The 17344-nt window shown below is 49.9% G+C and overlaps 3 protein-coding genes and 1 non-coding gene across 4 annotated transcripts; 2 read left to right on the forward strand and 2 right to left on the reverse strand.

Moving 5' to 3' along the window:
• Window positions 1-1193: 1193 nt before the first annotated feature.
• Window positions 1194-2036, forward strand: QC761_607240 (uncharacterized protein; the record flags this gene model as incomplete). The annotated part of the gene is made up of 1 exon (XM_062881167.1): window positions 1194-2036. One exon carries the CDS (start codon window positions 1194-1196, stop codon window positions 2034-2036), a length of 843 nt encoding a protein of 280 aa, XP_062729830.1.
• Window positions 2037-5366: 3330 nt separating this feature from the next.
• On the reverse strand, window positions 5367-6215 carry QC761_607250 (uncharacterized protein; the record flags this gene model as incomplete). The annotated part of the gene is made up of 2 exons (XM_062881168.1): window positions 5367-6130; window positions 6185-6215. The coding sequence occupies 2 exons, from the start codon at window positions 6213-6215 to the stop codon at window positions 5367-5369; spliced, it is 795 nt and encodes a 264-aa protein (XP_062729831.1).
• A 2159-nt stretch (window positions 6216-8374) lies between these two features.
• On the forward strand, window positions 8375-8466 carry QC761_0096240. Its single transcript has one exon. It is a non-coding gene; the product is annotated as a tRNA-Glu (tRNA).
• A 7085-nt stretch (window positions 8467-15551) lies between these two features.
• On the reverse strand, window positions 15552-16314 carry QC761_607280 (uncharacterized protein). Its single transcript, XM_062881170.1, has 2 exons — window positions 16051-16314; window positions 15552-15988 (listed from the first exon to the last, which is right to left on the reverse strand). The coding sequence occupies exons 1-2, from the start codon at window positions 16215-16217 to the stop codon at window positions 15853-15855; spliced, it is 303 nt and encodes a 100-aa protein (XP_062729832.1). The 5' UTR covers window positions 16218-16314; the 3' UTR covers window positions 15552-15852.
• Window positions 16315-17344: the final 1030 nt, after the last annotated feature.

Below are 17344 nucleotides of genomic sequence, written 5' to 3' on the forward strand. Positions count from 1 at the left end.
TATTCCTGTCGCCAAGGGCGTCTCTTCTCATGATGAGAGAGTTAAGATGAGATGTCAAGCAGCTTGCTATGTAATGGAGATGGAATGGCTGCTTATTGCATTTTCTGCAGTGAACATCACGAGGTGAGAACAACACGGACGTGGTTGATGGCTGAGAAGTTGGAGGCTGGTGAGGTCTGCGGGGGTGCAACCTTCCATCTCGGTCGCTGATACTCGGAGTTTGGGGATTGGCAGGAGCAAGAGTGAACTCTTCCCAGGAGCTTGGGTACCCCATCTGTGCGCGACGAACCTGCGATCGATCGGTAGCCGTTCGTTTTAGCAAGGACCTTTGCGTTCGCCCTGCCACACCCATCCCTCATCGTCGACGATGCAAGGCGTACCGAAGGCTGCCGTCCCCCGGGGTCCGTGATCTGGGAGGGGGACCGGGATTGCCGATCAATGTGGCATTCGGGGTCAGATTGCATCTCCCCTTGGTGGCTTTTTGGGTCAGTGTGGGGAACCCCGGACAGATGGTGAGATAGTCACGATGGTACTGTACTGGCTGATGAAGGGTAGCACAGATGGCGTCATGATTCCCACGACTTCACTTTGCGGTCTCGGTATCCAGCAGCACGCATAAGTAAGGATTATTGGATCTTATCGACCATGACCAGATCCTGAACAGCGGGCGCTGCGCTCAGCTACGGAGCTCCAGGGGAAAGTCCGTCAAGCCCTGACATCAGCTACCGGGAGCTTGTTTATTTTGGCGTCCCAGTTCCTATACCAACGCTCTACATTAGCTCCAGCAGGATCGGGAGGTGTGGTTGCTCAGGTAGGTACGAAAGGTTAAATGTTCTCCAAGCTCTCGACAAATTCACTTGGGGGCTAACGGCTTTTTGTACCGCAGGAGCGGCACCGGTTGCAGCACAAAAAGTTACTCCGGTCCCTCTTCCGAAGGAGCCAGAAAATACATGAAGAGCCGGATACAAAAGGCTGTTGGGCTTGAAGACATTGACTCGATTGGGTAAGACACCGCCGAAGGAGCCGACTGAGAGTAATACTCCGAATAAATCCCCCGAGTCAACCGGCGACCACCGAGAGAGCTAGCTACGACTTTGTTGCAGCACTCGACTTGGCTACCCGAAGATACTCACCTCGTTAAAATACTCTCAACCACGAGAAGAGATTTACAGCCTAGATCAGGAATAACAACAATGGAGCGACCGACGACGAAACCGGCGCCCAAGCCTATCTACCCTCCCAGTCACATCAACATCTGCTCACCCTTCACCCCGAAAGAATACACATGCTGCCACTGCGACAACGCCAGCAATTTCCTTGTCTTCTCCCAAGACAGACGAGTTAGCTCCTGTCCCCACGCCCACGATCCCCAGACCTGTGTCCCGAGCCATCATCACAGCAATGCCCCGCAAGGATGCCAGATGAGAGACCACCTCGGCCGACCCCCGCTCAAGCTCCGAATCCCAGCTGCTTTCACCTGCGCGACGTGCAAGAATCAAAACAGCATCTTCAAGATCATGGCACAAGAGCAGGTGACGTGTAACTGTGGTGCACCTTACTTGGAAGCTGTATATGATCAATATGGACAGATCCTTTTATGGCCTGGGCTGAGGGGTGATGCCGCTATTGACGAGCTCTCGGACCCGAAGAAGGTCGCTGAACTCAGGTGGAGGTTGATTGAGATGGGAGGGATGCCTTGGGTGGAGAATGAGACTAGGTTGCGGAAATGGGTTGAGGAGCAAGAGGCATTGGAGGGTTTGCAGAAGGCCGAGTTTGTCAGGCGGGGGATGACGAGGCAGAAGGAGGAGGCGGGAGCGGCGTTGGGGGTGTTGAAGGGTTTGGGACCCGGCTCGCCGGGGCTTTCGCCTTCGGGGTCACCTTCGCCTTCACCTTCGCCCTCGCCGTCATCGGAAAATGGGAAGGGGGAGGAGAGTTGGGATAGGCTGTTCAAGGTCGTTCCAAAACATCAGATTGGGTGCGTGGAGACCAAGGATTCTTTGGATGATAGGCTGGCTGAGGTGAGAGTGGTTGAGTAGGCGCCGTGGACGAGGGTATAATGTGAATAGGGTTGCATGGAGACGGCGTTATGGCGTTCTTAAGGTTGGTCTTGATACCCTTTTTGCTGCACGCTACTTGGGAGGTCCCGTGGTTTCTGGCTATCTTCAGGGGCGAAATTTTACAATATCTGAGGCCTCTACATGTCATATGATCTTTTGGATAATATTCTATTTCATCTTTACCCATGTCAAGAAGGGCATGGCAGTCTATGTCTTTTTACTCAGCTGGGTACCAAACCTTATCGACTGGGAAAATTGAGTTTACCACAGGTGCACATCTTATCCACCCTCCAAACTCGAAAACAAAGTTTGTCTCCTTAATATTTAACTTGACACAGCGAGCAACTTTCCATCCCAAAATCACGTCTTTTTCTTCACTGCCTTCCGAACCTCCGCTTAGTAGCACCCCTGTGGACAGAAAATAAGGGACTGCGATGAAATATTAAAGCCTTCAAAGATAGTTAGGATACTTCTTAAACATCTAAGAAGGCCTTTCGACTATCCCCGAAGGCCTATAACACATATTGAACGCCTTTATATATATATATATATATATATATATATATATATATGTTTGAAGGCATACCAAGCAAACTCATGCTCCACCTTCATACCCATCGGGGCGTCAGTTCGTAACATCAACATGGAGCAACAAGCCCTCGTCGAGCCCGAACCAGACGACTAAAGCGCACCAGACCTCGCTTTCTTCCCAGGCTATCAACACCTGACAATCAGGGCTCCAATCAAACTAAAATCCAAATTCAACAGAAATGAAGAGGATCAGAAACCCAATACCACCACCACCACCACCACCACCCGTCGCATCTCACACCCAGGCATCACCGCCATCAAAAAACTCAAACTCAAACTCTACAACAGCCATTACTACCGTGCCCAAATCATCTTGTACTCGAGTAAGTTGATGAAGTACTCCCGGGAGTACTACGCCGCCGAAGCAGAGATGCTACTCGCAAAGGAAAAGAAACTGTTATCGCGAGCGGCATACTTTTCCAAAAAGGCGAGAGAATTTGAGAGGAAGGCGGCAGATGCAGATCACCAGGGCCGAGAAAGCGAGATTTGAGAAGAGGGAGATAGGGTACGAGATCATGGCGGATAAATTACGCCAGCAACGCGAGGCGGGCCAGGGAGGCGGCTTATGCCTTTGCGGTTAGGGCGATGGAGGAGACGAGTTAATGCAAGGAGGAGACGAGGGAGTGGTGGAAGAGCGAGTGTGAGGAGGCGGTTAGGGAGGCCTATGGAGGTGGGGGAGTAGGGGAGGTATAGATCTGCCATCTCAAGACTTTCAGCACCTGACAATATAAGGTACACAACTTACCTATTGCGGTGTGATGCCCATCATTTGTGCCTACCCTATAACGTGCTCAGGCTCTAGATCGACGACCAACTAGTGGTCCGTCGTCTGGCCTGCACCACCTGCTGCATCATGCAGCTGTCGGATCCAGGTGCGGCATCTTACATACAGCCTGCAGCCATGCCGTTACTAATGCATCAGATCCATCCGAGCCCATGGTCCCGGAGGTAGGCTATCTATGCCATATCCTACTCAGACATGCGACAAATATCGAAGTGCATAGTCATTTTGTCCTTGTTGTCGTCGTCGACCTGTGGTTTCAACCTCTTGGTCAGACCTGCCAACTCTCCCACGACCAGCACCAGACAGAGCAGAACACGCCTTCAGACCGGCACGTCTCCCGGCCTCTCTCTCTACAGCTCAGTCAGGCAAAGTGAAACAGTCCAAACCAGGATTCAAGGCCCCTAACCTGCTTTTGGATTTTGAGCTCCTAGCCATGTTGGTGTCAGTTTGAGTAGGGTCCATCCGTATTGCTTACGAGGGCTTGAACACTACCTACCTTCTTCTGCTTTTGTGCACCTATCCGTGTGAATGCAGATGTCTCCCACATACATGGACCAGGGTTCCACCCATCATCGGGCACCGATGGCCAGCGCTCGCCGTTCTGCACTGTCAAGGTACTTTCCCTAGAGCTTATTAGGCACCTATCTGAGTTTGATTCACACCTACCTGTATTGACAACGGACACTGTTGTCTGGTGGAATCCATCTATGCATAGTCCTTATTTGTTATCATTCAACACTTACCTTGGTCAACACTTTCCCAGGCCCCCCTCACTTTGGGTGAAAACAGAGGGCTTGTGTTTACACACACATCAGGGAGGAGCCAAGGTCTATCGGCAAGAGTAAACACACTCTGGATAGAGTCTCAAAGACGACCAGTCAATCCACCTTCAAGGACATCAAATACATTTATAAACATAAAAGCAACGCTTTATTTCAGCTGTGCAGACAATTTACTCTACAATCCATGACGCTCATCTTCTCCCTCCACTTCATCATTTTCCATTTTCCCAAGTCATGATAAAAAACACCGGATCCATGATAAGCCATTCATATGCTATCGAATCCGTTGGGAAACCACGATGGTTACATCGTGGAACTTTTGAGGCAGAGGGCCCCCAAACACCAACCAGAGGAGAAACAAGGTTCGGTCGAACTGCTCATAATAAACAATCCAAAACAATGCTGTTGCGTAAGCCCCCCAAAAAGACCCTGTGCCAGAGCTGAGTTGAACGTTCCACAAATTCTAAAGAATAAGGAGACGGATAACAAGGTGACCCGGCCATGATGCTAGTTATACAACCTTGGAAATAGAATTACGATAGACAGCGGCAGCAGCAGGTGGATATGGGACATGGTTTCGAACTGCTCAGAATAAACCATCCAAAACAATGCTGTTGTGTAAAGCCCCCAAATAGACCCTATGCCGTAGTTGAGTTGAAAGCTCCACAAATTCCAAAGAATAAGGAGGCGGATAACAAGGTAACCCGACCATGAGGTTGATCTCTCCAGCATTTCAATCAGAATTGCGATAGACGGCAGCAGCTGCAGGCGGATATGGGTCGTGATGCTGTCCTTTGGCGTTTTTATATACCAGACTGATTTAAACGAAGAGCCTCCCTCAGACGAAGAGCCTTCTTCAGACGGAGAGCCTTCTTCAGACGGGGAGCCTTCCTGCTTTTGTTCCTCAACAATATTCACACTCGAGGTTGGTGTTACTTGCCCTGGTTCGCTGTTGGGCGACTTGGTGGTGGCAGCCGGTGTTGATGTAGCCCATGCTGGTCTTTCCGCGGGGACTGGTGTTGTTTTCGGTGTCTAACCGCCCGGGCTAATCCCATCCCCCCTATTCTGCTCATCACCACCCTCAGCAGCCACCACATCCTCATCCCCAACACCACCAGCAGGACCACCGTAAACGACTTGCTCTCGATCCCTCTAAGATCTCAGCCCATCATCCGGCAGCCCCGCCACAGCCTCAGGCGTCTGAATCCACCCTTCATCCCCCGCCGCCACCAGCCCGGCAAACCATATATTCGCCATCTTCTTATATCCCCTATCATTAGGGTGCGTCTGATCAGCAAAATCCACCCCCTCCATCGGCCCCTGATCGCTGTGCATGTCCACCAGCACAATTCTCCTTCCCGCATCCCTCAGGCTCTTAACCAACCTCCGAAACTGGTCATTTATATCCAACACCCTCCTCTCCACGACCGGATCCTTATTGAGCAGCAGTGTTGAAAGGATCACCACTGCCCGGGGTGACAAGGTCCAACAATCATTCAACATCGCCTCCATCCTCAGCGCGGCAGTACGCACATCCTTATTCTGCAACGCATCATTCGTCCCCGCATTCACAAGAAGAACGTTGGGTTTGTATTTCGGCACCGACACCGCGGCGACGGCTCTGGAGTGGACTTCGTCGATGCGGGCGCCTGGCCAGCCTTCCACATCGTTGTCGCGCATTATGCCCGCTTTTCGGGAGCCGACGAAGTTTACCAAGGTGTTGCCGGCGGCGACGAGCTGGTTGCGGAGTTCGTTTCGGTAGCCGTTGCCGTCTGTGGAGGCTTGGCCGTAGGTTATTGATGCCCCTAAAGGCATGATGCGGAGGGGAGTGGCGTTTGCTATGGGTTGGACGGCGCGAGAGCCGAGGTTGAAGTGGTTTACTGCTACGCCTTGGTTTGCTAGGGGGGTTGCCAGCGCTGCGTGATGCGTTAGTGAAGGATGGGGAGAGGGGAGGAGAAGGGGGAACGCACCGAGTATGAGGTTGTGTATTGGGAGGAACATTTTGGCTGTAAGTGGGGTTTGGTGGTGATGGTGTGAGGCGTGATAGGTATGTGAGGGCAAGTCCCGAGAGGACAGCAAAGCCCCCGATATCGTGGGTGTAAGTGATGCGATGCGGACAGCTGCCAGAGGGCGAACGTCGCAAGATTGTCAAGTGAATGGCAAAATGTGTTAAAATTTTTTAAAAAGAAGGTCGAAGAGGAGCCAACACCACAATAACCCGTTTCCGGACTCGTTGAACACCTATTTATATGTACACCCAAGGATACTCCCTTTTGCCAGTCGGCCACGATATCTTGGTCCACACCAGCCAAGGCAAGGGGGGAAAGAAGCCAAGGCAAGGCAGAAAGTTCAAAAAGCCGCCTGGACCGCCGTGTAAGTCAAGCGGAAACGGACCGATGGTGATGTGGTGATCACGAAAAATGTCTCGGGTGACTTGGTCGTTCCGCATGCGGGGAGGGGGATGGTCTGGAACAACCGGAGCAAAAGGAAAAAGGTATGTATCCAATTTAAGAGCAATACCGTGATCTTGATAAGAGGCAGCGAGGTCCTTTGGATTTAAAATGTCGCAATATCCCGATTAAGTGTTGCAGTGTAATAGCGGACGTCGTGTGTGTGTGTGGTGTGTATATGTGTGTGTGCAATAGGCTAAAAAGTTGGGGATAATATGGGCAACAAGCGGGTGGTGGTGATGAAGTAGTTTTGCCAATATCACCCGAGGAAGCCGTGGCTTAGCTTCCTGTTCATAGTTGGAACTGGTGGCATCATGTTGCTGGAGGAAGGTGGGTTTTGTTGTGGTTGGAAGGAGGTAAACAAAAAAAGGTTCCTGGAGCGGCGGGGACAAGTAAGGGGACAGCAGTCATGATCAAGAAAGAGGAAGACGTGAGACGCTAGCGTAGGGCCACAAGCCGGGCATGGCCACGATGTCGGCGTTGACCCACGGTGTTGCGTTAGATACCGTGCGGCGGAGAGGAAAGTGGAGGCGAGATGGCAGGCTCCCTTGCGCCGCTGTTGGCTGACCTACCTACCGTGAGACTGAGCCTGTGGTTGCCCATGCCCTTGCCCATTCATCTTCTGCCGTCTGATCATGTTGGCACAGTGGGCAGGCAGCCTACAGACATTGTGCTTCATGCGGCAGTCAGCAGACAGAACAGACAGAAACCTCACCATCACCATGAAGCAGCTGCCAAGAAGGCAGATCCAGCGCGCCGGTTTTCGTTGCCCTGCGAGTGGGATGCCTGGTTCCGGTGCCAACAGATCTTGTCAATCAATTGCCCATCAGGGACGAGGGGGGGCCGGCTAGGGCCGCTTGTCCAAACTTGGCTTTTCTTAGCTTCACTGAGCCCTGCATGCATCCATCCCCACCCGCGTCTGGACCACCTTCGCCGCCGGCCCTGCTTCCTCGTGGCTGCGAGTGGCACCTGTCATTGGCTCTCGGTTACGAAATTCCAGAAGCTCTCTCATCATCCATTGTCCCCGGCGAGCACGACAGGCACGTTCCCCAAAGACGCGGGGGGCCAGACCCCCAATATGCGGTATTATGCTTCGATATTCGATAATTTATCCTGGGTAAACTGGGTGGCCGGTTCGTAAGGTACAACCTGTCACCGACGCGGGGAAACTGCCTTCTGTGAGCTGAGATGGCCTCCTGCGATCACCAAATGGTGTCGTCGGCGGCGCACGACCTCGGCCCAGTCACACCGATGCACAAGTTCCCCGCGCTCATCATTGGAGGCTGGGCAGGCCTGTGGGGAGAGGTGGCCGAGTTCTCGCAGCTTGCCGGCGAGCTCTCATTCGCATTCGGGTAGTGATTTCCTCTCGACAGCTGCATGTTCCAGCGAGTTGCTGATGTTGTGGTCAGTTTGCTCCGAAAGCAGGTGGTTGTTGCTGAGGTGTGTGAGACAGCACCAGCAACTGAGCGACCAAAATTTCCGTCCCCAGAATGCCAAGCTTTGTGCCTGGACCAACACAACGTCAATCTTACCAAGCACGGACCACATGAGGTAAAAAAAGATTCGACACAACATGCGAAAAAACATAAGCACCACTTGGACTATCACATCTTTATGTGTGTGTCTGCTTCCATAACAACCCCCTTTGTACACGATCTCGATAGAAGCAGCTGGGAGATTCGACAGACCAAAAAAATGCAAAAGAAAGGACTCGGATACCGGGAGTCGAACCCGGGGCTGTTGAGAGAACAGGCACTTCTGAGAAGTGAGAGTCAACGATGTTACCGCTACACCATACCCGATGAGGATGGTTCCGATTGAATTGATTGTTTGAATCATGTGACTTGTGCCTTGAAGAAGACAGAGAGTTACTGGTGCGCCAATCAGGACATTGGAAACCACCACGACGGTTGGCCTGAAGCGGAAACCCATCAGCTCTCACCAGTTACACACACCGTCATTGTGCAGCGCAAACAAGAAACACAATGGGTGCATGTGAGTCCATCGTGACGTTTTAAAAGCAAGAGAGCGCCTTGGAACGATGAGGAACCGCTCAAATGTCCCGAGTTCATCCAGCCCTAAGACAGACTAGCTAATGAGGCTTGTGGCGCAGTCAAGCTTGCTGTCATGTCTTGGGTCTCAATGCTTACTCGTAGCCGCACATAAAATTGGGGCCTGCTTATACGACCTTCCGGAATGGAGACGAGCTTTAGGATGACGGACGCCGCAGCGGGCGAGTTGTTAGAGGACAAAAGTGCCCTGCATTGACAACGTGTTGACCGCGTCCCTGGGATTTGGGTTTGGTACTGCCAAGGGAATGAAGCATTGTGGGGTGATTAAATCTTACCTCGACCGCTTTTCTGCCCATCCCGACTATCATTCGGCCAAGAGAACCTTGCAGGTAGTAAGGCATCCAACGGCGATGGCCTGACCTCACTCTCCACCAAGCGTGGCTTTCATAGGTTCAACTTACGAGCTGATATCTGCCAATGTCACGATGAAGGCGTCCCAAGGAGCTTTGCAAAGCAAGTGCTAAACTATTGAGCGCTAAGAGTGGAAAAGGCATCACCAGTGAAGACATCACAGGCAATCTTTCAGTCTACCTTGTTTGATACACATCTCAAAAAATAAATCTTTGCCATGCTTCATACCAGCGAGTGTGCGGTGGAGTACCTATTCCGGATAACAGCACCCGCTCACGAACTTTCGACTAAGTGGGAGGCCGCCCGTTCGCAGATGGGAGAGTTCTGGATTCGCGATGCGTCTCCATACTACTGAGATTGAAAGAAAAGGCATACACAGTTTATGCAACCTGCTTAGGTGCTGCAGTCTTCTGTAAGTCGGCGACGAATATGAACCTCACACAATCCCCAACGTAATTAGCTCGTCCCGCCGCTTTAATCAGGCCTGCTCAGACGGCTCAGGGTCGGCTCCCTTGTGCTTAGTCTACGCTCAGGTTTTGAACACATGGTCCTCCGAAGCCGCAGGGCTCGTCAAGAACAACAAGTTGAACACAATATTTCAGCAGAAGCCATAAATAGCCCTTGAGGAAAGAATCTGTTGGGCTCCACACGGCTCACGCAGGATCTAAAACCGAATATCTCTGCGACGGGGTTCTCCTCTACATAAGGGGCAGCCATTTCCGGCTTCTATCTACTTTCCTTTGCTGATTCACTCCCATCATATAATCGCTTCTAACCTACACATTTGCCCTTCCATATATTATTTACTATCCGCACGTTTACAAAGTCTGTTCTTAATAGGGGAAGCGAAGAGTGTCGAGGAGCACTTCCGCCCTCAGGAACTACGGTGTGTTCGCCTATCTTGATATCTTCCTGCATAATTAACATTTTATTGCCCCACAGCCGTCGGAAAGTTGACCTTGTCTCCCAACTCGTAGTAACTTTTGGTTCAGTAGGTGACAGGAATTTCATCTTTATATTTTGAATGATGTTTTTGCGTTTGGACGTGGTTTTGGCCTTGGGCTAGAAAATAGGGTTCAGTAATCTTATTGGACATGGTTCGTCGGGAGGAAAAATCCCACGCTACTCCTTTTCTGCTGGCCAGGTCGGCTGAGGTGATTTGAAATGTTCTCTATAAACACCGAATCGACTTCAATTCCTCGCTTGAGTCGGAATACCGTAGAATTTATTGGCCCATGTTGTACAAGGACCCATTTGTTCCTAATATTACCTTTTGTCCAGCTAAAAAGTTTAGTATTGTCATCAACATCTTTTTGAGCAGTCGGTGATAGTATCTTTAATTGTTGAGCCGAAGTCATATGTTTGCCGGGTTTTCCCTATCCTTAACCCAGGATAGGAAGCTCTGATCAACCGGCTCAGTATCTTGCTCGGAATCCTGCTCAGAATCCTGCTCAGCATCTTGCAGGCATCCTCCTCGGCATCCTTCTTGACACCCTTCTCGGCATTCGGAAAGCGGGGGCTTAATTCCATGGAGCTTCTTCTTGGTAGGTTTGGTCACTTTGGTCTGTTTTCCTGTCATTTTGTGTGTATGTATGTGTTTGCGTGTGTGAGAGAGAGATGTTAACTAGAAGCCCTGAGAGATGTTATCCTTGTACTTATAGGTGTTGCGGATGTAAGTTCTAGAAAGTGAAGCCATTTCTGGCTACAGTATGGTCTACTTAACATCTAGCTCAGATAACGCGAATATCATATAAGCTGCTTCAAGCGCTTATTGATATACGCTCTACGCCAAATACCGCTGTCATCTGTCTCATCTCAAAGACAAATCCCGCTACATAGATGCAGAACTGTATCTTTAAACATATGTAGGTCGCAATGTAGTCTCCTCCCGGTACCTATCATATGCCTAAGATATAGCTATGGAAGAGCATACCTATGTTCTGCTCTCCATTGCCGACATCAAATTGCTGATGTTTGTACCCAACGAAGATCCGAATCGCGTGCCTGGTACAACATACTTTATTACTTCAACTCAAGCTGGCCACAGGGTGACTCTAGCCGTCATACCGAGTACTTATCCACATTTTCACCCCTGCTGTCCACGGTGAGCTCGATTCCGTGCGGAGGTTTGATTCCTTAGTATTGAGGTCGCTCAGGTGGCTGCATGGGCTGGTGAGGTCTTCCGCATACTGAGCGGACAATAACTACACCTGCGGGATTCGTCCTCGGCAGCCTTAAAAGCATCCGGTGCTCAACGCCCAAATAGTAAATGGGAAAAACACAAAGACGGACATAACAAAGTTGACAAAAAACTTTGGGTAAAAATCCTGTATTGTTAGGCTTTATATCTGCTAGCCATCATCCACGATGGTACTTATTTTTTTTTGGTGTATACACAGGTACAAAAGGTATGAATAGCAAATTTTTCTTTTTCAGGACCTTATTACTAGACTAAACTCTGGATCGCGCATTTAGACTTGGGAATATTAGGATAGGAACGTCCTGCGTAGCGCTGCTTCTACGATCTATCGCCTGAGGCTTATTGAAGGGCTGCTGCCCAGAACAGATGGTTCCTGGCTGAGAGGAGATGGCTTGGGGTACTGGGTAACGCCGGGTTTGCCGTTCTTTAATGGGTGACTACCTAACGGCGATGCTACCAGCGACGATATGACCGCGGGAGCGCCCAAGGACCTAATTACAGATCGAGATGCTAGGCAGACTCAGAAGGGAAACCATCTGCCAGCAGCCTCCCTGCGCTCGAGCTTTTCGAACTCCTCCACATTATCGAGGCCGCGCCACACAGCGCGAGACATTTTCTCAAGCCACACCTTCTTCTATTTACGGTTGAACCTTGGCGTTGGCTGCTTCAGCCAGTTCTTTTGCCTTCTCTAGCTCTGCCTCCACTGCGTCGTTTTGCAAGATAATCTGGTTGAGTTGCTGGGTGTAGACAGTTAGTTTGGCTCCGAGTTTAAAAACAACGAAAAGAATTGGAAGGAGACATGTTGCGAAAAGTAAGAAGAACGGGAGGAACTCGCAAGTTGGAAAGAAGGAGAAAAACTACGCCATCTCACGAATTAACGCAAAAGAATACGACTGATTTTTTGTTACCAAGACTACGTGGCCGTAAAAATGGTGGATTCGGGTGTGAACGTGCAAAATATAAATCTTCAACAACCACATTTATAGTGCATGCGTGTAAATAAATTTACGTGAATCAAACCTTGGTACACGAAAGTATTTACATTATGATTTCTGTAATAATACACATTATACGTGCTGAGTTGTTGATGGATTTGTACTTTTGTATACAAAATGTTGTGTTTTTTTAACACAAGATGCAGTACAAGGACGGAAGACGAGCCACAACCAGCGTAACCAGTTAAGTAGTAATCAGTGATCGCTATCATGGACTTGGCGGAACCAGACATTGAGAAACTATCTTCAACTGAGTATCCCTTTCAGAAGATCTGAACCCTTGGTTCGTCACAGTTCTACAGAGACATTGACGATACCCAGTTGTGAATGACATCTGTGGGCTGTAACGCTAAGGCGGGTGCGGGTTTTGTTTGGCATGGTTTTGGCTTTCAAAGTGACTTTTCTTGAACTACCCGATATCCCGTAGTTCTTTCACTCTTACTGGCTTCAGTAAGCTAGTTGCTGCTCGGTTTCCATTTTTCATTTTTAAACAGAAGACTGAGAAACGCCGATCCTAATAGTGATACGCAAATACAAGTTATTATTATAGTTGCAGAATCTGGCATGCATTATGAAGCCACAACCTGCCCCTATAGGATACAAGACGGGTTATTGTTTCAAAATCGACAAACCACTTTGAGTGGCTCATTCCTGTGGTTTTGCCGTATCCTCTCCGTAAATTTGCTTCCGTAAGTAGATCCGAAGAGTAACCTCACTACTTGTGTAGCTTCATAGTGAGTCTATCTGGCTGAGGTTCGCTTGGCTCTAGACAGTGATGTCACCCACACCTAGACTTTCTGCCTTGTATAAGTGCAGTCGAGCTTGCAAACATAATGCTGCGCACAGGAAGGGTTACACCGGCACACAAAGGATCCAAGAATGGCAATCTCTAAGCGGTTTCACCTCTTGGCATCTGTCCCTGAGGCAACAAGTGCTGTTTATAACATTGGTCTAGGGATGCAACACCAGTGAGGGGCTCAGGGGTAGTCACGAATAAGAGCGCCTCTCTATTATACGCGCGCAGTGTGATTCTAGTCTTCCAGCTTGAGATATGCAATTAAGGCACCTTCCATCTGGTAATACCTACCCCATCAATACAACCTTTCAGGTGGCACAGAGGTCTTAACCCTAGGGATTGGGGCTCATTCTTGGTTCTATAGTAAGATGTGGAAGGCTCTCGTTTCGGAAGCCGATGATTAAACTATATCGATCACGAGGGTGCAAGCAGTAGTGATTTTCTCTATTAGTCGCCATTTTCCTTATTTCGCCATTGTATAGAATGATGGTTACGCTGGGTTTAAACTTCTGTGTCACCGTTTTCGCTCCTTCACAAGAGCATATCTATGTTACTGCAGCTCGACTAACAGTAAAATGCTCATCCCTCATAACCGGTGATGGAGCATGACCTTGATGAAGTATAGTTTCCTTGTTAGGGCCTGATCCTTTGTCTCTTGCTATAGCAGTGATGATCTGATCATTAACCTTGGGCATACTGAGTTGGTCAGCAACCCCCGTAATAAGGCGGTATGACCACACTAATCTCTTCATCTGCCGTTGATAGCCGCTGCACTAGGTTTCCTCCGCGATATGGTAGGTAGGTGTTGGCCGAGGTGTTTTGCCTGTGGCGGCCCGTACTGTTTAAAACTAGCTGTTAATGAGAAGAAAATTGGAGTTAGAGGTCTCAGAGACTGGTAACATACATGAGAGGAAGAAGTGGTGAATAAGGTGATCGGCAAAACCGAACAGCAGCTCGCGAAAACTGGCGACCCTGCTGTCGTTACCAAGGCCGATGCTATCGTAGTCGTCGACCATTCCGAGGCCGAGCGACTGGAAAAAAGCTTTGAGAAACTTGTCCTGTGACTTCGGCGAGCGTGCATATTCGAACGTAAGGCGAATGAGGGCTGGGCGATTGTATCCGTCGACATATTTGGAAGAAGCTAGCCGTTGCTTGGTGGTTTCGAAGTATGCAACGATGCGGCGATGCGGCGGAACTTGCTGACGGCCTGGGCGCGTTGCTGGCTGTTTTCGAAAATGGGATCGGCTTCGCAAAAGTCGATTATATCCTCCAAGGACGACTGGTGACGGTGTGACGAAGCCGTCATAGTGTGGGCTGGTGGGCGAAATGAAGGTAGGCAAAGAAATGGATGGACTTTTGAACTTGAAGTACCACCACAGGCACCGTGGAGCTCGCTCAACAAACCTACCCTTCTCATTTGCCCTTCGACGACCGACTCTGATCATTAGATCACCAACTAATCAGATCGCTCGATTCTGGCCAAATCAAACCAATATTCAATTGCCTGCCAACGTCGAAAAACGCGGTTTCTGCAGCACCAGCCAAACCAACCGAACAAGTGCCTATCGAGGCGCGCAGCCCCGCGGCTCTCGCCCAGGAATTCTGCCACTACCAAGCAACTTGCACCACCAAGCGACTCGCACTACAGCACCCACCATACCAAGCCTTCTACCCAGAAAGCGAGCTGTCTATCCTGCTCGAGTCTTCTTGCCTGCATCAACCTTGCCTGTCGTACTAAAGAGACTGCCGGTTCAGCCAGTATGTCTAAGCTGGATCACCTCATTATAGAAGCCAAAGCAGTGAGCCAAAAACTGGCCAGAACTCAACTGAGCCGCGATGCCCGCTATGAAGGAGTTTCAGAGACAACTGGAGCTTGACAAAGCTTACCTCCGGCAGCACGATGACCATCTCGATAGCCTCCCTGTAGCAAAGAACCTACCCCGGGCGTTAATCTTACCAACAGTCAGGTTGACTACGTTAAAGAATCTAGCCTGGGTCTTGATTATATCGTGGCTTCTTTGCGCACGTTCATCTTCAATTTAAATCCCTCCCGATGACAACTTCGTGGCACCCCCCAAAAAGACAGTTGAGACTGTGCGTGATGCCTCCACGTTGGGCGGCAGCACTGTCATCAAGGCCTGTGATACCCAGCCTCAGCCGCAACCTATAAAGTAAATAGCTGTCCCCCCGCTACAGCTCAGCCTCTGCTCCTGTCCGCTTCGTTAAGCCGCACCGTCATCACCCTATCCTGCCCCGCCAACAAGCCATGGACAAATTCAGAAACTAATCCTGGTGGGGACATACCGCGCTACAGGAGCTGTTTCTGACTCTGATGAAGGCAGGTCAACAGGAGGGGCAGGAGTGCTCAGGTGCTTCTTCCACCCGAACAGTGTGCACCAGAGAGCCAGTGGGCGGTCTCCACTTTCAGGGTTCACACATGGAACTCGTTCATTCAGGCAGCAACCATTTACAGCATTTTTCGACCATGGCCTGGCAAATCTTGGGCAACACGGACCAGCCAACTGGCGAACCAAAATCACAGGGGAGCTATGTAAAAGAGTGAGGTGGTTGTATTGCTCTTCCATGTGTGTATCTGCCAATCCACCCTCAAGGTACCGGTTACCATCCAAGAAAACAATTCGAGAAGACTCAGCTGACAAAGGAGTGTCCCTAGACTAATAACCCTAAACCCGACAACCTGAAACCTTGCTTTTCACTGAACCGAACCTCCACTTCCTCCTAGCCCAAGTTGGACATCCGAAAGGGCTTGGCCTCTAGCGGACACAGGTGCAATCACACACGCTCCAGCCAAAGACGCAGCTTTGACGCCAGATGCGGGACTTGATGCTGGTGCAGGAGTAAGATCGCTGCGAAGCCTCACCGCGGCAGGCAGCATTGCAACGGTTGGCCCTGTTATGTGGTTAGCATTTTGGATCTGCCTGATACACCACTCGACAGAAAGGAGCACATACCAATCAGTCTTACAGCCTCCAGTAGCCTGCCAGGTGATGTCTGCCTGTCTAGCATTCAGAGGTCCGGTAGACTCCTCAATGATTTCGACTTCGTTGGCTGGCGCCGCGGCACCCGAAACAGCAGCCACAAGGCCGGTCAGGAGTAGAATAAGAGCTTTGGATTGCATTTTGGTGGATGGATAAGATGTGTGTTTGTGAGCTCTGTGTTTGTGTTTCTTTGAATACTGAAGCTGATGATGATGAGAAAATAGCCATTCCAAGTCGAAGAGTCTCCTCTCTTTATACTTTTTTAGTGCCACAAGAACTTGTCACGAAGCAGTGCCTATGTTGCGACTGAACTGGACGATTACAACATAACGAGTCTCTTCTTGCTGATCACCAGCGCCTCCTATCTCATGATCTTCCAGCTATTCAAGACAGAAGAGTAAGACGGACCAACTCAAGTCACTGAGATCTTCACTATGAACTGGATGTGGAAAGTGTTTGAGGCCAAGACACCCACGATTCTACAGAGTACAGGCTGGGCTTTCTCCTATACACGATCTCATGAATTAAGGCAGCCAACCAGGCGCCCATTTCATCAAGGAACGGCTGAACTCTGAGTCGCCCGATCCCAGGCCTTACCATTTGGTTGAGCCGGGACGTGTTGAGATCAACATCACTTCATCCGGTCCAGTTTCTGTGTGTCAGTATTCTACCATGTTCGGCCAATAGCTGTGTTTGGCCGTGTTACAATGTCTGGTAAGACACTATATCCAGGTGCAAGCGAGGTGGCGCAGTCTAGGCACTATGTCATTTATGATTTCCTTACGTCAACGTCCAAAAGTACTAAGAAACTGCGCTGACTTTTTGAAAGCTCAGACCTTTCAAAGATCCCTTCTGCAAGGAACAACACTGTTCGACCCATGTATCCCAGTTCTGTTAGGATGTTGAACTCACCGTCGACAACGATCCGTCCGTTTGCTTATTGTTAATCTGCGCCTAACCCGGTCTGATTATCCCCCAGGGCCTAGAAATCAGCTGGTGGCGATACCAAACATTGGATGGAAAGGGGTCCCCCGCATCAAGCTTTACAGTACCAAGGCCGATCGCCAAGGACTGGTGTAGCACAGTATGCGACATAACACACAGTCGACAGAGGAATAGGAACTGTGACAAAATATCGGTGATTCAAAGATGTTCAATATGCCTCTTGGCTACCTTTCAAGGCCTCTCGACTACGTTTTGAGTCGATCCGACTATCTTTGATGATCTTTTAGTTTGTCCTTGAAGGCCTCTCGACTATCCCGAAACG

The sequence above is a fragment of the Podospora bellae-mahoneyi genome, chromosome 6 (genome assembly GCF_035222275.1).
Source record: "Podospora bellae-mahoneyi strain CBS 112042 chromosome 6, whole genome shotgun sequence".
Lineage (NCBI taxonomy): Eukaryota > Fungi > Ascomycota > Sordariomycetes > Sordariales > Podosporaceae > Podospora > Podospora bellae-mahoneyi.